General features: G+C 35.6%; 3 protein-coding genes across 5 annotated transcripts in view; all 3 read right to left on the bottom strand.

The window, feature by feature from the left end:
• The window catches only part of LOC114711967 (protein NTM1-like 9), a 31,610-nt gene extending 15,140 nt beyond the window's left edge, over positions 1-16,470 (bottom strand). The window contains exon 1 of the mRNA XM_028896414.1: positions 16,378-16,470. The gene's annotated coding sequence lies outside the window, so the exon portion shown is untranslated. The remainder of the gene's footprint in view (positions 1-16,377) is intronic.
• Positions 572-19,983, bottom strand: LOC114711969 (protein NTM1-like 9). Of its 3 annotated transcripts, none has more exons than XR_003737181.1 (4): positions 19,272-19,983; positions 18,967-19,098; positions 18,559-18,851; positions 572-591 (listed from the first exon to the last, which is right to left on the bottom strand). XR_003737181.1 is itself a non-coding variant. In XM_028896417.1 (4 exons), the coding sequence occupies exons 1-4, from the start codon at positions 19,857-19,859 to the stop codon at positions 18,708-18,710; spliced, it is 726 nt and encodes a 241-aa protein (XP_028752250.1). In that variant the 5' UTR covers positions 19,860-19,983; the 3' UTR covers positions 18,452-18,707. The 3 variants fall into 3 exon arrangements, 2 of the variants coding, with proteins under 2 accessions (XP_028752250.1, XP_028752249.1); XM_028896417.1 differs by lacking the exon at positions 572-591 and having other exon boundaries at positions 18,452-18,851; positions 19,272-19,546; positions 19,685-19,983; XM_028896416.1 differs by lacking the exon at positions 572-591 and having other exon boundaries at positions 18,452-18,851.
• LOC114711975 (protein NTM1-like 9) lies at positions 582-1,888 on the bottom strand. The gene is made up of 4 exons (XM_028896424.1): positions 1,715-1,888; positions 1,314-1,576; positions 997-1,140; positions 582-881 (listed from the first exon to the last, which is right to left on the bottom strand). The coding sequence occupies exons 1-4, from the start codon at positions 1,869-1,871 to the stop codon at positions 738-740; spliced, it is 708 nt and encodes a 235-aa protein (XP_028752257.1). The 5' UTR covers positions 1,872-1,888; the 3' UTR covers positions 582-737.
• Positions 19,984-20,893: the final 910 nt, after the last annotated feature.

The following is a 20,893-nucleotide window of genomic DNA, read 5'->3' as shown; positions in this document are numbered from 1 at the left end:
GTAAATGATAATACATTTTTATAATCATTTTAAAATTTCAGAGGTATTTCTTTATGATTTTTTTCATAAAATTTTTGTACACTAACTAACTATATATATTATTTTCTCAGCACTTTAATATCAATCATCTGTTTGGTATACAATTAAGGAAAAGCATATGTCATTTTGAATACCCAAAATGACAGGTATATATATTATTAAGTTGTGGTTAGCTTGATTATTATTACTGTTTTTAACATTATTCATTTTCATTTTTATTCCAAGGTATGTATATTTTACATTTGACCGGTACATTACAAATGACTTATTTGGAATAGTTTATAAGAGGTTTTTTTATCATGATTTACAAGATAGAAGGTAAATAAGTGAGAAAAATTTTATCTCAATTTATATAAAATATTTTTATAAGTTATTTTAATCGTGATACCAAATAGGGCCAAAATCTGTTTCTTCCTATCAGAAGTTTATACCGAGGAACATGGAAAGGGGGAAAACATTAATCTCTTATAGCCAAAGGAAATAGTATTCATGCAAACATAATATGATCAGGAGTAGCAACTTAATTACAACAAGCGCTAAATCATTTAAAAACTGATCCAAACAAATACTTAATGCGAAGAACACTTAAAAAAGATACACACCACAATTGTATTTTTCCTCCTTGAACATAATAGTTTTTTCTCCCCTTCTTTATTGTCTCAACGCATGCATGTGCCTGAGACCGTAAATATTTCCAACTAGTCTTGCTTATCCTCAAGCGGAGACGACAGCAAAAACGAATCGACATCAAATCCGTCTTCTGATTCATCACGTAGCATCTCATTGCTTGACCCCACCTCGTACTGTGAGCCTCCAAAGTCACCTGAGTCCGGAATTTGTACCTGAATCATATATCAATCATCAAATTTCAGTTCTCATTATGTTTCACATATTGACCTGGCATATGAAATATATGAACAATATACTTATCAGCAGCTCGAGAATTTTTCTACTTACTCCTGGAATCATATCATTTGCTTGATTTTCATAGCCGGCAGCGATACTGGCATTTGCCTTCCTTGTACCATGAACCATCTCATCCGTTTTTTCTTTTGGTTTCTTCTCGGATTTTCTCGTTAACTTGCATACAACATAAATTCCCTGCGACACGGAAGAATAACCAGGCACTTGTTTGTCGGAACCAGATATAATCCGGAAGAAACGATTATACACAAAATGTTCTCCACATGAAAATTGGTGATAAACATTTAGTCACCAATTAGTTAAGTTTCCGTATTCTCCTAGATATAAGCAAACAAAGAATAGAAGCTTACCTGGTTTGGAGGAAAAAGGTCATATTCATGAATGATCCAATTACTTTTGGTGCGTCCTTGGTAGAAAACCAGACTCTTCTTGGTCCCAATAACGTTGTTGGTGGCAAGATCCCTGATTTTTCTGTCTTGACCGGTCACTTTCCAGTAGCCACTCGATGTTGCCCTATTACACCGATTGCTATTAGGGTACTTGTAATCGCGAGGACTGAAGAAATACCATTCTGGTTCGCCCGACTTGTTCAGTGAAAACGATGAAACAACAGCTGTTGGATAAGAAGAAGAAGAAGAAGCAAGATCAAACGGCAGAGCATCATAAGATGATTGAAGCATAAATAATAATGTTACAGTAAAACAGGTATTGGTTTGCAGAAGAATAAGATGAAGGGTTTGGATTATGAGACCTGGTAATTCCCCGGGTTCGAAATTGCAAACATCAATCTCAGGGATGGTCTCGTGGATGGAGGGATCATCAGCCATCAATTTGTGCCGGAGGTAGTGACCGACGAGCTCGTCATCGGTGGGGCAGAATCTGTACCCCAACGGCATATCTTGCTGCATAAGAGCTGGGTCCGCCATGGCTGACTAACAACTATAACCTGATGAGCTTATCAAAGGGCAAGCGGACAGCTTGAGGAAGACGAAACCTAGAGAGAGAGAGAGAGTGGCGTCGTTGTTTGTTCAGGAACGACAATGGAAGGCAATACTCTAAAAGTTGGTCACTCTAAGCAAAACTCGCATCGCCATTTAAAGAGGGGGAGTGAAATTCGAATTAAAATAAATAAAAATGATGCAGATATTTGAAACTGTATAATTTCAGTATTATACATAGAGGTTATATAAAATGGGAGTGACTAACAGATATATTGTTGTGAAGGATGAAGCTCAAAAATTAAATAAATGGCACGACATGAAAGAATAATTTGTGGCGTCTTGGATAATCTTAGTAACTTCGGGCGTAAGGAGGGGCAAGTGGATGACGTCATGCATGCAAACGACGATGCGTAGGAGGACTCGTAATGTTTGGACACGTAATCAACTGTGGGACCTACCAACAAATAACCGTGTCCGTACAGGTCAAGACCAGCGTAAGCGGAGAGAGAAAGAGAAGCGAAATCCTTTTTCTGAGTTGAGGGCTCCCTCCTTCCTCATTCCTTCCTCCTTTCGAATTTTCATTGCACAATTGCGACTTTTTTTCTTTTCTTTTTCCCCGCTTCCCCCCCGTTTCCGTTGCGATTCTAAATCAGCTTTCTCTCTTTTAATCATCATCGAATCTCACGCGTTTTTCTCTGCATAGTACAGTTTGAAAGACCAGTCGTATTCTTTTGTCAAAACCAAGCATCTATATCAGATTTCTTATTCGTCATTCGTGTAACAAATTAATGAAGCTTTCCATCTTATTCCTGCATCTACGCTTTTGCTCTTCTTTGCAAGCACCATTTTCGGGCAAGTTTCAGTAAACGCAGGATCAATCGAAATAATTCTGAGATGTGTAAATTCAGCTGACCTTGCAAAAATTTCCTTGACTAAAGGGTACGGTCTTTTGGAAAAGAAACAGAAACCAACGACGTATGATCTCAGTTGAATATTAATCGACATTGTTCATTTATTATTAAAAAAAAAAACAGCGAACAACAATTCAATGCCTTGGATAAATGTACTGAGATAAGCAGCTTATTTCAGTACATTACAATTCTCAACAGAATTTAAATAAGTCAACTATACAAAGATTTCCCTATAGGCCTATATCCACAAGGGAAAAAAATAATTTAGCCCCTTTAATTAACTTCATTTCATACATTATCATAGGCAAAAGCCTTAGACGAAAATAGCTAGGAAAGGGTCAACCCCTCCTTCATAACTAACACCCGCCAATAACGAAAGGCATCAATGGAATCTCCCACATGGTACCTCACACACACACACACAGAGAATAGCAAGGAAGGCTTGCATCCCAAGTTTGAAACTTTGAATATTCTGAATTTGTTGAAACATGGTAAGAGTCACTGGCCAAGTCTCTTCCTCTGTGTTAACCCCACCATGACCATCTATCCCATCGCAAAGTGCTTCTTCAGTAACGAATCTTTTTCGTCAGTTTCTCATGTTTTCACTTTTTATGTGGGGTTTGTTATGTCCCCCAATTCCTACCTTTACAAAGTTACCTTCTATACTCGCATCATTATGAGCCAGAAGTTCGCTGCGGGTAGATTTTCCTGATGACATCACATCCCAATAACCATATCCTTATGGTAAATTGAGAGAGGATTTGGATTTTAACTCAGCTAGCTAATTTATTTGAAGGGATCTCCTAGAAGATGACTGTTGGCAAAGAAGAGGACGAAATAGACAAATAGAAAAGCAAAGAAATAATAAACAAATGCTTTTTGTATTGCTTCTGACTTGGTGTAAAATGACAGCATCACAGGTCCCTATATATAGGCTAAGAACAAATTGAATATCCCACGTATCTCGGTCCTCTAACCCACTAAGTTGTACACTATCACCTTACTTGAGAAAATAAAGGACTCTGGAGAAAATAAAGGACCACTAAATACATTACTAACAGCCTTGAGGATAAAACAAAAAAATAAATTAAACAAATAGAAACGTGGAGAAAAATACGAGCATCAGTTTTGAATTATTCTTCAACACTCCCCCTTAATTCAAAACTACAAACACCAAGTAATTCTCTGAAATAGCAGAACTTCTCTTTTGATAAAGCCTTGGTCAAAACATCAGCCAGCTGCTCTTGTGTGCTGCAATATTCCAATGCTATCTCCTTCTTTGCTACCAGATCACGAATGAAATGATAACGAATATCAATGTGCTTGGTTCTGCTGTGAAATGTTGGATTCTTTGTCATGGAGATAGTTGCCTTATTGTCACAAAATATCTCTGTTGGTCCCTTCTGTTGTTGTTGAAGATCTACAAGCACTCTTCTTAGCCAAATAGCTTGACAAGCTGTTGAAGTTGCTGCATAAAACTCAGCTTCTGAGGTTGACAATGCTACAGTAGCTTGTTTTTTTGAACTCCAGGTGATCACTCCTGAGCCTAGAGTGAAAACATTAGCTGAAATACTTTTTCTATCATTTAGTGAGCTTGCCCAATCACTATCTGTATACCCACACAACCTGAAATTAGAGACTTTAGAGTACCAAATGCCATACTCCAAAGTTCCAGCAATATAGCGTAAGACCCTCTTTGCAGCTCCATAATGAACAGTTGAAGGTTGCTGCATAAATCTAGAAATAACACTGACAGGAAATGCAATATCAGGTCTAGTGTGGGTTAGATAAATTAGACCTCCAACCAAGCTTCTGAATCTCCTTGCATCTGCCATCTCTCCTCCATCTTCTTGCTGTAATTTTTCATTTATATTCATGGGAGTAGCTGCAGGTTTGCAATTAAGCATGTGAAATTTATTGAGAAGGTCCCTGGCATATTTCTTTTGTGAAAGAAATATTCCATCTTTAGCTTGATAAACTTCAAGACCAAGGAAGTAATGTAGTAAGCCCATATCTGACATTTCAAACTCATTCATCATTTGAGACTTAAATTCATCCACAAGAGCAGTAGAGGAGCTACTATAAATGATATCATCAACATAAAGACAAATAATGATGAAATCATTACCTTCCTTCTTTACAAACAAGGTGGGTTCATTTTCACTTCTCATATACCCCTTTTTTTGAAAATATCCATCAATTCTGCTGTACCAAGCTCGAGGAGCTTGCTTCAAACCATACAAAGCCTTTTTCAACTTGTACACCTTTATTTCACTGCCTTCTTTTATAAAACCTTCTGGTTGTGCCACATAGACTTCTTCTTGTAAGTCTCCATTGAGGAACGCTGATTTGACATCAAATTGATAAACTGGCCATTGTAGTTGTGCAGCTAATGCTAGCACTAATCTCACAGTTTCAAACCGAGCTACTGGAGAGAAGGTTTCTTCAAAATCAACACCATATTGCTGTGCATAGCCTTTTGCCACAAGACGAGCTTTATGCTTTTGTAAGCTTCCATCTGCAGCAAACTTTGTCTTGAACACCCACTTTAAGCCAATTGCATTTTTACCATCTGGTAAGTCCACCATCTCCCATGTTCCATTCTTTTCAATAGACTTCATCTCTTCCACCATTGCTTTTTGCCATTCTTCCTTTTCAGTTGCTTCTTCATAGCTTAATGGATCTGAAACAGTAAGAGCAAATTGACAATTATATATGTCAGTACTATATTTGGGATTTGGCTTTTTGGTTCTTGTTGATCTTCTCAATGGAATTGGTGCAACAGAAGACTCTTCAAGAGTTGTTGAGGAAGAGTTTCTGCTAGATGAATCTGTTGTAAGTGGCTCTTGCCCTTCCTCTTGAGAAACTTCTATAGGAATCACTTGTTGCACTTGCTTAGCATTCCAATCCCACCTAGCACCTTCATTGAATACTACATCTCTGCTGATGGTAATTTTGCCACTTATGGGATTATATAGCTTATATGCTTTTGATTCAGAAGAATAACCAACAAAAATATGTTTTTCAGATTTCTCATCAAACTTTTGAGAGTAAGTTTTAATCAAAGCATAAGCTATACAACCAAAAATTTTGAAGTGGCTTACCGTTGGCTTTCTACCAGTCCAAGCTTCATATGGTGTTTGATTACGAACAGCTTTTGTGGGAGACAAATTGAGAAGGTAAACAGCTGTTGCAACTGCTTCTGCCCAAAAATAAGTAGGAAGTTCTTTCTCTTGCATCATACTTCTGGCCATCTCTACTACAGTACGATTTTTCCTTTCTGCCACACCATTTTGTTCTGGTGTATGTGGTGCTGTAAGCTCCCTACAAATTCCATTTTCATCACAAAAGTTCTTAAACCCAGTTGAGATAAATTCACCTCCTCTATCTGTTCGAAGTGTCTTTATTAAAAGACCACTTTTTCTTTCCACAAAAGCTTTGAACTTCTTGAACCTGTCAAAAGCTTCAGACTTGTTTTCTAAGAAGTAAACCCAAGACATACGACTACAATCATCTGTGAACAGTAAAAAAATACCTACTACCACCAAGAGATCCCATACTCATAGGTCCACACAAATCAGCATGCACTAATTCAAGACATTCAGAGGCTCTCCAAGCCTTACCAACAGGAAAAGATTTTTTACTTTGCTTTCCATAGACACATCCTTCACAAAAGTCAAGAGAATCAAGTTTTGGTAAACCATAAACCATTTCTTTTTGATTCAACAACTTCAAACCACTGATATTTAAATGCCCATATCGTAAATGCCATAGTCTAGTTTCATTATCACCACTAGCAGCCAAAGCATATTTTTCAAGCATTGAAACATCCAATGGAAACATTCTATTTTTGGCCATAGGAACTCTAACAATGATTTGCCCAGATTTCTTATCTCTAATAGTGCAACAATCATCATCAAACAGAATTGAATATCCACTACTCATTAATTGCCCAATACTAAGCAAATTATGAGATAGACTAGGAACATGCATCACATCCAGGACAATCTTAGCATTACCTTGATTGGTTTTAATGCTAACAGTACCTCTACCTTCAACTTGAATATGCTTGTTATCACCAAGGGTCACGTCTGATTTCTGAGACTCATCAAGCTCCTTAAATAGAGACTTGGTTCCTGTCATATGATTGGAACAGCCACTATCCAAAAACCATACATCATTAGTTTTTTCTTTTTCACAAAATAAGGCCATGAACAGCTTACTTTCAGCATCTGCATTGTCTGCAAAATTGGCTTGGTTGTTCTCATCTTTCTGCTTTTTCCAACAGAAAGCTTCTTTGTGACCTGGCTTTTTACAGTAATGACATTGAAAGGTTTTCTTCTCTTCATTTGAACCTCCCCTGCCTTGTCCTCTTCCTTGGCCTCTTCCTCCTCTTCCACGGCCTCTACCATGTCTGCCACGACCACTACCACGACCGGCAGAGTTTTGTGGTATCTCTTCCTTCACCTGAAAAGCCTTTTCCTCATGCTTTTCACTAGACCTGAGCAACCTTTCTTCATGGGCTTGCAAAGAGCTCATCAGTTCATTAAATGAGTAATCAGACAAGTCATGAGCTTCCTCAATCGCAGCAACAATATGTTCAAACTTTGGAGTAAGACTCCTTAAAACTTTTGCAACAACAATTTCTTCAGAGATATTTTCCCCATAAGACTTCATTTGATTAACAAGAGAAGATACTCTAGATAAATAAGTCTGAACAGGTTCACTGCTTTTCATAGACAGAGTTTCAAAATCACGACGGTAAGTTTGCAATTTTACCGTAATCACTTTTGAAGAACCTTGAAACTCCTTTTTCAAAATCTGCCAAGCCTCCAGTGACGTTGTTGCTGCTGCAATTCTTGAGAAAATCGTCCCATGGACAGCTTGTTGAATGAAGAACAAAGCTTTGGCATCCCTCTTTTTGGTTTCTTTTAATCTTTCCTCAGCCTCTTCATCTACATCGATGTGATCCACAAAGCCAAATTCCACCAAGTCCCAAAGGTCTTGAGACATAAACAGCGTCTTCATCTTGATACTCCAAAACTCATACTTTTCACCTGTGAAAATGGGTATGAGCGGTTGTGAAGAAGAAGAACCAGCATTCACAGTGAAAGCCATTTTGCTTTTCGTCCTTTCTCTCTCCTCTCGTGTTTCCCTTGCTCACAGACACTCAAAAAAGCAGAGAAAGTGTTCTGCCTAAACCCAAAAAGTGTCTCACACTAATATCCAATGGACCCAAATCTCACTCTATTGCCCACAGAACCAACCTGGCTCTGATGCCACTTTTGTTGGCAAAGAAGAGGACGAAATAGACAAATAGAAAAGCAAAGAAATAATAAACAAATGCTTTTTGTATTGCTTCTGACTTGGTGTAAAATGACAGCATCACAAGTCCCTATATATAGGCTAAGAACAAATTGAATATCCCACGTATCTCGATCCTCTAACCCACTAAGTTGTACACTATCACCTTACTTGAGAAAATAAAGGACTCTGGAGAAAATAAAGGACCACTAAATACATTACTAACAGCCTTGAGGATAAAACAAAAAAATAAATTAAACAAATAGAAACGTGGAGAAAAATACGAGCATCAGTTTTGAATTATTCTTCAACAATGACAACCCTTCTATTGCTTCCATTGCTTATGGTTTCCATACTCTTCCTTGAATTGTTACCCTGTCTTCACCCTGCTTTCCTTGAATTGCTCTTTCTTCTGAACAGCAAAATACTTCATCATAAGTCAAAGGACTGTTCTGAAGATTCAAAATGATGCAATCCTTTTCTGATTATCATCGTACTGAACTCATAGCAGGCATGCTAGTAGGTGACTATTAGGATTAGGATTACCTCTTCTCTGTCCTTATCTTAGGGTTTATTGACAGGGATATCTGGAACCTTTCCTCAAAGCCTATTCTTAAGCAGCGGATAAGATAAAAGAATGGCCAGCTTCGAAGCATGGATGAGCCCTCTGAGAACTTGGACTAGTAATTTGGACTAATTTTTCAAGCCAAACTTTCTTTGAAGTAGCGAGTAACTAATACATTTGATAATTCTGCTTGATGGCGCCACATGTAAATAATCTTATACTACCTCTGATCCTAATTATAAGAGTTAGTTTGACTTTTAGTTTGATTCTAAATATAAAATTCCAATTCACTTTGTCTCTCATGTTTATCTATTTTTTTTCCAACTACCCTTGCTTGTATTACATTAACTATAATCAAATACTAGCATAACAATTACATGTGGAGCAATTTTACTTCCTCTCTCCACTTCTCATTTCACCTGTTGAATTAAAATTTGATTAGGTTAGTTTTAATATTTTATAAATATATTACTACCTTTGGTCCTTAATATAAGATCCTGTTTAACTTTTATTTTGATTCTAAATATAAGACCCCAATCTACTTTGTCTCTCACGTTTACACATTTTTTTTAAAGTAGCCCTTCTAACAATGATAGTTCTAGTCAATACACTTGATTAGTAAGGATATTTTAGGAAAGATAACACCTATTTAAGATAAATAACTAACTCAACTTATTTCCTTAATTTCCTCAAATTAGTCAACTAGCTCTTATAATTAGGATCAGAGGTAGTAATACACTTTTAAATTATTAAAATATATATAAATAACTCAAATTGTTAAATTTTAACCGTCCCTGTTTAAATAGCAACAAAAAATATTTAAAAGATTAATTTATGTTTGGAAAAGAAACTAAGAAAAAAACAATAGAAAAATGAAATCCTGGGCATTAAAATATTATTTTAAATTTATAAGCCGGCGCCTCGTGACTGTTAAAAAATTCATTTTAAATCTATGAATAACTTATTTTTTTTAAAAAAATCTATAAACCACATAAAAAATTATTAGATGGACTTGAATTTGTAAATTCTCCAGAAACAACAACCAACAAATACTATAATATGGTGGATTTTATTAATTTGAAGGACTAAATAGTTCTTTGTACACAGAATACTATAGATTCTGATGACAGTATGAAAGGCTAGAACAATAAGTAGAACTGTCAAAAATATAGAAACAACACCAAGAAATACCTAAGCAATTATGAACTTCCTATATCCTATGCATTTGTTAATCACTCTAGAATATCCATCAAACAACACCGAATAAACCTTCAAGTTTTTAGAAACACAAAAACTAAACCCCATTCTTCAATCTCAACGAGGTGGTGGCTGGTGAGTTCTTCTTTTGCAAAAATTAGTAGTTGAAGCCAAAGACTAGTTTGCTATTGAATCATCCAATATTGCCTCAACTATGAATTATCCAACACACAAAATTTAAGCACCATGCATACATATTAACCAAAAGAAAAAAAATACTCAAGGAAAAATTACCTCAAATACTCCATCACTTCTTGTACTAACTTTGGATCACACTTTATTTGATTTGGTAGTGGACCTTCCTTTTCCATGACTTCTTTTCTTATATGTGGAAGATCATATTTATTAGAACCTCTATCCTTCATGATTTCTGCCATGTAACATTCAAGTGTTAAGAATATTTTGTTAGACTTGATGGATGGAAATGATTCAAATGATCTAATCACTGCCGCAATCAAATCATCAGTTGTTTTTTGTGTTTTCTTGTATTGTAAAGATTGTAGGCCATCAAAGAAGCCAAGATCTAGAATATTCAAGTCAGGAGAATTAGGAGGTTGGTTCATCAAGCGGATATGAAACCCATCTTCTGTGGCAACTCGATAAAACTCACTGTCATTTGGATCAATGTGACATCTTGCATTGTCCTGTTGAATATAAATCAGCTCCCCTATTGAATCTCTAGGCCACTTTGCCTTTATAGCAGGCAAAACATGTCCAATAAGAAACTGTCTACTAACTTCTTTGGTAACTGAAGTTATAGGCTTTGTTATCAATGAACCTACAGGTGTATTAACACTTTTTCTCTTTGCTAGCTCTTTTGTCACTAAAGGAAAGACTCCAATTTTCCTGGAAAAAGTTTCATTGCCTTCACAGTCAAAACCTTGGACGGCCAACACCAACCAAGAACATGACTTTTCCAATAAAGTTTTTGTTTTGTGCAGTAGATAATGGATCATTTTCTATTGATAGCATGTAATAGTTCAAAGTCTTTTTAGTCATATAGAACCACTTCTCATCAATGTGAACTACATTATACATGCTTTTAAAAGTTAGAACCACTTTCAATCATGGACAAACAAAACTGTAGTCAAGCAATCTTACTCTCTTCCCTCAAATATCACTTAATGGCATTAGAATGACATTGGATAACTCCCTTCTTTAGAAGTCTAACTAAAGAGGTTTTATTTATATTTAGTGTGCAGGATAAATCTCACAAGGTGGTTCTCTTAACAAAAGGAAAACTTGAAGAAATTAATCAGTGTGAAGTTCAACTCTCTTGTGACCATAGTTTCCTGTTTTTTCATGACATACACCATCCCCAACCTTTGTTTTTTGCCAAATGAGTTTAATGACAGAATTGGATACTGAATACATTGATGCAACCTTCTTCATAGCCCCTCAAATTAGTTTCCCTTCTTGACTATACTGTAATAGGAGATAGGAGATGGCTCTGTGATCTTCATTACTCAAGAACCTATGGTGTTTGCCTATTCCATGATACCCAATAGCACTTGCAGATTTTATTAACCAGGAGGGACAAAAGTAACAAAGCATAAAAAAATTAAAGTTAATAAAATGGAAGAAGAACATGCATATTCTAGTTTGCAACAAATTAAACAGAAATACTACTAATAGAAGGTGTTGATTCAATTAATAATCCATGCGATGGAAATACTTTGCAAACAGCTCAATTATCCTTACCAGCCAAGAACAAAAAGAAGATGACATAGACAGATGGAAAGAGAAAGAGGATATCCCTCTCATTGCAAAGAATAAGCTAAACAAGCAGAACTCAGAGTAGAACACAACCTCTATATATATAGATATGATTACCACAAGAAGTCATAGTCTCAAAATTATAAAAGAAGCATGTAAAATTAAAACTCAGTGATTTGATTTGATTTGATCTCACTAACTATTGTTTTCTTCAAAGCCTGCGGAATACATCATATGGGGAGTTAAAATTCGCATTTCTTCAAATGAAATGCATCGGCATCTCTGTTAAGACAGGCTCCTCCATGTTTCTAGGGCATCTCAAGGATATTAATGATTAATTCTTCCCATCACACAATGCAGATTGAAAAAATTGGGCAGTATCTAGGCCCTAACACAACTACTATTCAATGAATTCCAGTAAATACCAATAACCTTGCAGCATCTGGACAACTACTAATCATATTTTGAAGTAAATTTCAAAACATACAGAACCACTATAACAATAACATACTCTAGCTTGCAATCGCGTGACTAATCTTAAGCACATCAATGTTGTAGTTTCATTCTTGTCAAAGCAAAAGGCTTACCAGGCTACCATGAGAGGTAACTACAAAATATTTTAGGTACCAATGACATTCTTCACCCTGAAGCTCCACAAAATTCCAGGGACATCGAGAATCAGGACACCAACAATGTCATTAGGACCAAGAAGACTCAAGACTGCTTTCCTCATAGCTGATAAGCAGAATAGTCAAGGGTGCCTGAGATCACAAGATCTGAAAAGAAAAAAAAAACTATTTGGATCATCAAAATTTGTCATGAAAAATTCAAACGCCATAGAAAGAAAGACGAAGGAATAACGAAGTGTCATAAGCACTAGGTTTGTTGCTACCTGAGAACAGAGCAACATGTAGAGATTCCAGCACTGCAAAAGGGAAAATAGAGGAAGAATAGCAAAGCAACCAAAAATTGTAGGTGGCTTCTTCTAGGGCTTTCAGATTGCCCTAACCCCGAAAAACAAATTAGGGCCCAAAAGGTCAAACTGCGTCGCTTAGATTACTGTCATCTTTAGGTTAAGAAGCCCATCAATTTGTTAATCAAAGAAAGCCCATCACCCCAATCCGCCCATCAAAAGTTTAAGAACTGAGCATCCCCTAGAAAGATTGTGTGTGCACACGTGCACGCATGTCTGCCTGTACGTTTGTTTTAGAGAGTTATCATGATGTGAGGAGGCAAACATTTTCACATAAAAACGAAAAAATGCAGAATATAGGTGAAGGAAATACTTCTTTAAGTCCTACTTCTAAGGTATTAATTTTGTGGGTTTAAATCCATCGAACATCTTAGAGTATTTTGTAGTATATTCAACACTCTAAAATATCTTTTTCAAATATATCCAACATCTTAACATATTTTTTTGGTGGATCTAACAATGTGAAATATTTTTTTAGATGCATCTAATATTTTAAAATATTCTTTGATACATCCAACATCAATGCACAAAAAATATTTTAAAGTGCTAGACGTACCTGAAAAATAGTTCATGATACTAGATGTACCTCAAAATATTTTAATGCGCTATGTGTACCTAAGAAAATATTTCAGGATGCTAGATGCCCTTTAAGCCTAATTTATCGCTTTAATCCTTTTATTATATTTACTTTATAAAAATAATATTTTAGAAAGTATAAATTCAGAATAAAAATATACATCCATACAGTAAATTTAATGAAATAAGGAAAAAATGTACCTTTTCAAGTCTTACATTAACTAGGCCTGATATATCATTTACTGTGCAGGTTTGAAGCCAATTCATGCAAGAACCAAAAGAATCACACATGAAGGCAGCACTAAGGCTAGTTAGATATATTAAAGACAGTCCAGGCCGTAGCATTTTTCTCTCAGCTAATGGCTCTACTAGCATGGAGTGCTTCTGCGACGCTGACCATAAAGGCTGCACAAATTCAAGGTGGTCAGTTACTGGCTTCCTAATTAAGTTGGGGGGTTCAATTATTTGCTGGAAGTGTAAGAAGCAAAGCACAGTATCTATTTCTTCCGCTGAAGCAGAGTATAAAGCTCTAAGAATGGCATCTGTTGAAATCACATGGATTGTAGGACTAATAAAGGAGTTACATGTTCATGAGGTTGAACCTGTTACCATTTATTGTGACAGCAAATCTGCCATTCATATAGCTTCAAATCCTGTTTTTCACGAAAGAACCAAGCATATTGAAATTGACTGCTACTTTGTAAGAAAAAAATTGCTAGCTAAAATGATAAATTTCAAGCATGTCAAGTCAGAGGAGCAACTTGCAGACATCTTAACTAAAGCTCTTGGGGGTCCGCAGCATGAGTATATTCTGAGCAAGTTAGGAACTTGTGAATATAGAGTTCCTAACTTGAGGGGGAGTGTGGAAAATATTCAAATATGTTTGTAATTTGTTGGGCTTAGTAGTCCTATTCAGTTTGCATTAGTTATGAAATTGGGCCTACATATTGGACCCGGAGGCCTATAAATAGTCTTCTTGTGATCTGTTTTGGGTGTGAGATATTATCAATAATATAGAAATATTATTTTCAGTTTTTGGGCAAGGTCCATTATCACTTATCATGTTTTTGAAGAAAATATTAGCGGCAAACCTTGATTTTAGCTTTCGTCGTTTTTTAAACTATTTTTTTTAATCAAACTTTTCAGTCAAAAAAACAGAGGAGTTCCTTTTACACAATTGAACACCATAATATCAATGACCAATTTTAGCATATAAAAACAAACTCATTTCGGATGCACAAAGTGAGGTGCACGCTGTTATTAAGATGTTGATTTGTCACTGTTATTTTAACAATGCTAATTTTTTAAATTTTTATTTAAAAATAAGGGCTTTTTTTTTTTGGTTATATCTGATATCCTATACATACACGGAAGAATCTGCTGTTGATCATGGCAAGACAACAATCGTTTTTTTGCCACAAAAAATTGCATTATGTAAAACAGAGGGATCAAGGGTACAGGTAAATAGTCCCTGGTCTATTACAAGCCATAGAACCCAAGAAAGATGATACACAGCAATTCTTTTACTAAATTATTAGAAAATCATAATTTACAAATTAAAACCAACCACAAAAAAAAACCAACTTAAAAAAAAAAAGGAAGATACACCGCACTACTTAAAATTATAGGTAGCTCTCGACGCTTTCCATCAACGCAGACTAGATATTGCCATCATTCTGAATAACCCTTGCTAATCCATGCTCGGAGACCGCAGCAAGAGTAAGTTGAAGTCAAATTATCATGCATCAAATGGTAGCTCAGTGCTAGAATTTGACATAAATGGTATATAAACCATTGAGTTTATATTTTCATCTGATTGAAAAAGTGTTTGAATCACTGAATCTATAGATTCAGACTCAATTGATTGGGAAGGTATTTGAACCTCTAGGTTCACAGTTTCATTTGAGTGGAAAAATGTCTGAATCAATGGATCTTCTACTTCATTTGATTGGGAAAACATCTGAATTATTAAGTCCATAGTTTCATTTGATTGGGAAGGTGTTTATGTCAACAAACTTATAACTCCATTTAACTGGAAAGATATTTGAGTGTTTGAACTTATATTAGAAAAACAATATTCCTCAAAAACATAACAACCAAATATTAGTTCATTTGCTATCTCACATACGCCTTGTAAACTTTAAGAATTCCTCTACTTACTCTTGAATTCATAGACATATTTGCTTGATTTTAATCTTCAAGCATCACATTACTTAACTTTCTCTTATGATAAGTTTTTTCTTTTATCTTCTTCTCGCTATTCTGCTTTAATCAGTATAAAGCATGGGTCTTTTGTAAGTTGGAGTATAAAATTAGAAATGATAGTATTAATAATTTTGATTGAAAAAAAAAAATATTACACCAAATGACATATTAAGGAGAATGGACGGGATCACCATTTACCAATAATAAATATCAGTTACCAAACAATGAGAGACATTAAAAGAGTAATATAAAACCAATGACACTGATGCTATTGACTCTAAAAGTTAGACCTGAAAAAACCTCCCAATATTAGTTATATGATCATACACAAAATGGACAGAAACACGATATATACTCTTTATTTTCTAAGAATATCTGTAAATATATCTTTATTTTCTAAGAATATCTGTAAAGACATCTCGTAAGCAAATCAATACGTAATTTTGCCTCATGTGCTGATAAGGTAACACCATGATATTCATGGATTATCCAATTAGTTTTCGAGGATTATGTTTTTTTTTTTAATAAAAAAAACAGAATCTTCTTGGTCCCAATGACATTGTTAGTGTCTTGATCTATGACTTCACTGCCATTACCAGTAATGTTCTCCTGTCCCTCCGGGTACTGTTAGAGTGCTTATAATTGCAGGGACTGAAGAAAAAGCACTCCGAATCGTCAAACTGATTCGCCAAAAGCTCTGAAGAAGAACAAGAAAGCAAAATCAAACGCCATAGCATAGGAAAGATGACGAAGTCTAAGAAATTTGAAAGAAGAATTTAAATCAAAATACCTAGTATATCCCCCGGTTCGAGCTTGCAGGCATCAATCTCCGGGATGGTGTTGTGAACAGAAGGATCACGTGGCCTTCAATTTGCGGCGGAGGTAGTGAGCGACGAGCTCTTTCTCGGTCGGACGGAATCGGTATCCCACAGGCACACGTCTCTTCGTCGGAGCTGAATTTGGCATGGCTGTGTCACTGGTAACAATACAGCGTCGGAAAGGGCAAGATGCCTAAGGAGATTGAGGGAGGGAGAGAGAGAGGGAGAGAGAGAGTGGTCGGAGTTGGCAATTTGGATTCAAGGGAGCACTGGGCTTATCTCTTGAAGCTAAGAGCGGAAGCGCAGCTCTTCTTAAATAATGGCGAGATAAATTACAATTAACTTGAAAATAAACAGACGATGATGTGTGAGGACCTGTAATGTTCGGGCACGTAAAAAGTATAGAACCCGGCCCACAAACCGCGTAAGACTAAAGAGAATCTTTTGGTCTTTGGAGTCTTCCCCTCAGTTACACGGCACTTCACCTGTCCTTTTTTTTGTTCCCAGTCAGTTACAAGTCACAGGGGATATTTGGAAACTCCTGGAAGCGTTTTCAAGAAGTACTCCTCCGCTCTTTAATATATGACCTAATTTTTGAGTTGGTTTTGATCCTAAATATAAAACTCATTTCTTATATTTATCAATTTTCTCTAAATTACTCCTATAAATACTCCATCAACTATAATTAAGTAAAAGAGATAGGGGTATTAGGAAAAATGATTATAGTGTCTTAGGAAAAATGTGTCAATTTTCTTATAACTAACTAACTTACCTAACTTCTTTGATATAATCAAATTAGTTAAATGAGTCTTATATTAAGGATCGGAGGAGTATTTTTTTATAAAATAAGACAAATTTTTTTTTTACATATTTATTTCATAATCAGTAAAAATATTTTTAAAATTTTGATTTGGTTTCTATCCAAATATTTCCTTAATCCTACTCATCATAATATCTCTATTCTCTGAAGATTCTGGAATGGTATATTAAAAATTAAAAATATATAAATAAATAAGAAAACTTGCTCACCAAGGTTACGATTTTGAATATTGAGGGATTTTTTATGTTGAACCTCGTTCGGATGGTGACAAAAGTATATTTTCTCTGCTTTTTTTTTTTTTCCTCTAACCATGTTATCTTCTCACTCACATAACAAAGCATAAAATTTGATTTTCGCTCTATTTCATGCCGACCTTTTCATTCTAAATTTGCACAGGTTTTATCCTGACATCAAGGAATATGAAATCATAATAACTCTGAAAATACATAGGATCTAATTTCATCATTATTATCTTATTTTTCAACATAAAATGAAATGGTTATAAAGTGTTTTATCTAGTGATAATTTCAGCAAATATCCATCCTACCCAATTGTGATTCCGATTTCCAAATATTCTGAAATGAATAAAAAGGCAAGACTTGCTCCCCAAGTTTTAGAGCTGTAGGCTACGGAGGGACCCCACTATGTTTTCTGATGCCCCTCTTTGTTATGGTTTGTTATGCTCCCCACTAGGATTTGTCCTCTGACTTCTATCACATCATTTCACTAGTTCAGGGGCCCCGAAATGATTATCAAATGAAACTATCGTTTTGCAATAACTTATTCTCCATTTTCTTCCATGCCACATTCTTCAATTCTTTTTCTTGTCAAATAAAACCACTGTTGTGTTTTATTCCTATCCTTAAAGGCAATAGATAGGTGTTTTTCTAAATAAAATTTGAGAAAATTCTAAAAAAATATTTTTTAATTTTTTAAATTTATTGAAATTTTGAAATTTTAGAAGTATTTTTTTTTATAAAATTTTTTTGTGAAATTTTTGTAAACTAACTATATATATTATTTTCTCAACACTTCAATATCAATCACGTGTTTGGTATATAATTAAGGAAAAGCATTTTTCATTTTGAATACCCAAATTGATTATTATTATCATTATTATTTAACATTATTCATTTTCATTTTTATTGGAAGGTATATATATTTTACATTCCTTTGATATACTACAAATGGCTCGCCCACAATAGCTTGTAAACCGTTTTTTATCATGATTTACAAAATATGAAGTTAAAAAGTTAAAAAAATTTGATTTTGATTTACGTAAAACTTGCTTATAAATTATTTTAATCGTGATACCAAATAGGACCAAAATCTGTTTCTTGCTATCAGAAGTTTATACTGATGAACATGTTAATTGTCAGCCAAGGGGAAAAACATTAATCTCTTATAGCCAAAGAAAATAGTATTCATGCAAACATAATATAATCAGGAGTAGATCATAACTTAGTTACAGCAAGCGCTAAATCATTAAAAAAAAAGAAGAAAAAGAACAACTGATCCAAACAAACACTTAATCGCAAGAACACTTTAAAAAAGATACACACCACAATTGTACTTTCTCTCCTTTAACATAATAGATAGTTTTCCTTTCTTTATTGTCTCAACGCACGCATATGCCTGATACTCGTAAACGCTTCCAATTAGTCTTGATCATCCTCAAGCGGAGACGACAGCAAAAGCGAATCCACATCAAATGCGTCTTCTGGCTCATCACGCAGCATCTCATTGCTTGACCCCACTTCGTGCGGTGAGCCTCCAAAGTCACCTGACTCCGGAATTTGTACCTGAATCATATATCAATCATCAAATATCAGTTCTCATTATGTTTCACGTATTGAGCTGGCATATGAAATATATGAACAGTATACTTATCAGCAGCTCGAGAATTTTTCTACTTACTCCTGGAATCATATCATTTGCTTGATTTCCATACTCGGCAGCCATACCGTCATTTGGCTCCCTTGTCTCATCGGTTTTTTCTTTTGTTTTCTTCCCGGATTTCCTCCTTAGCTTACATAGAACATAAGTTCCCTGCCACATGGAAGAATAACCAAGCATTTGTTTGTCGGAACCAGATATAATCCGGAAGAAACGATTATACACAAAATGTTCTCCACATGAAAATTGGTGATAAACATTTAGTCACCAATTAGTTAAGTTTCCGCATTCTCCTAGATATAAGCAAACAAACAATAGAAGCTTACCTGGTTTGGAGGAAAAAAGTCATCACAATATTGATATTCATGAATGATCCAATTAGTTTTAGTGCGTCCTTGGTGGAAAACTAGACTCTGTTTGGTCCCAATAACGTTGTTGGTGGCAAGATCCCTGATTTCTCTGTCTTGACCTGTTACTTTCCAGTAGCCACTGGATGTTGCCCTGTTATACTGATTGCTATTAGAGTACTTGTAACAGCGAGGACTGAAGAAATACCATTCTGGGTCGCCTGACTTGTTCAGCGAAGACGATGGAACAACAGCTGTTGGATAAGAAGAAGAAGAAGAAGCAAGATCAAACGGCAGAGCATCATAAGATGATTGAAGCATAAATAATAATGCTACACTAAAACAGATATTGGTTTGTAGGAGAAGAAGATGAAGGTTTTGGATTATGAGACCTGGTAATTCCCAGGGTTCGAACTTGCAAACCTCAATCTCAGGGATGGTGTCGTGGATGGAGGGATCATCAGCCATCAATTTGTGGCGGAGGTAATGACCGACGAGCTCTTCATCTGTCGGGCAGAATCTGAACCCCAACGGCATATCTTGCTGCATAAGAGCTGGGTCCGCCATGGCTGACTCTCAACTATAACCTGATGAGTTTATCAAAGGGTAGGCGGAGAGCTTGAGGAAGACGAAACCTAGAGAGATAGAGAGAGAGAGTGTGTGCACTTGTGGTGTCTTTGTTTATTCAGGAACGACAGTGGAAGGCAATACTCCAAAGTTGGTCACTCGAAGCAAGACTCACATCGACATTTAAAGAGAAGGGAGTGAAATTCGAATTAAAATAAATAAAAATGATGCGGATATTATTTGTTTATTTATTTTTATCGAAGGCATATACAAATATATAGAAGTTATATATAATGGGGGTAACTAACAGATATATTATTTTGAAGGATGAAGTTCAAAAATTAAATAAATGACACGCCATGAAAGAATAATTTGTAGCGTCTTGGACAATCTTAGTAACTTCGGGTGAAGGAGGGGCAAGTGGATGACGTCATGCATGCAAACGACGATGCGTAGGAGGACTCGTAAGTTTTGGACACGCAATCAACTGTGGGACCCACTAACAAATAACCGTGTCCGTACAGGTCAAAGGCCAGCATAAGCGAAGAGAAAGAAGGATAAGTGGATTCCTCTTTCTGAGTTGGGGGCTTCCTCCTTCCTCATTCCTTCCTCCTTTCGAATTTTCATTGCCAGATTGCGACATTTTCTCTTCTCTTTTTTCCTTTCCGCTGCGATTCTAAATCAACTTTCTTTCTTTTAATCATCATCAAATCTCACGCGTTTTTCTCTGCACAGTGCAGTTTGAAAGACCAGTCGTACTCTTTTATGAAAACCAAGCATCTATCTGTGATTTATCTTATTCTTCAATTCGTGTAACAAATTAATAAAGCTTTCCATCATATTCCTACATCTATGCTTCTGCCTTTTTTCGCAAGCACCATTTTTTAGCTGACCTTGCAACACTTTGCTTGACTAAAGGGTACGGTCTTTTGGAAAAGAACAGAGACCAACGATGTATGATAATCTCAGTTGAATATTAATCGACATTGTTCCTTTATTTTAAGAAAAACGCTTTCAGCAAGGGGGGAAAAAAG

This window comes from Neltuma alba, unplaced genomic scaffold (assembly GCF_004799145.2).
Source record: "Neltuma alba isolate B1F8T4 unplaced genomic scaffold, ASM479914v2 tig00011324_pilon, whole genome shotgun sequence".
Classification (NCBI taxonomy): Eukaryota; Viridiplantae; Streptophyta; class Magnoliopsida; order Fabales; family Fabaceae; genus Neltuma; species Neltuma alba.
This window is presented reverse-complemented; position numbering and strand designations above follow the sequence as displayed.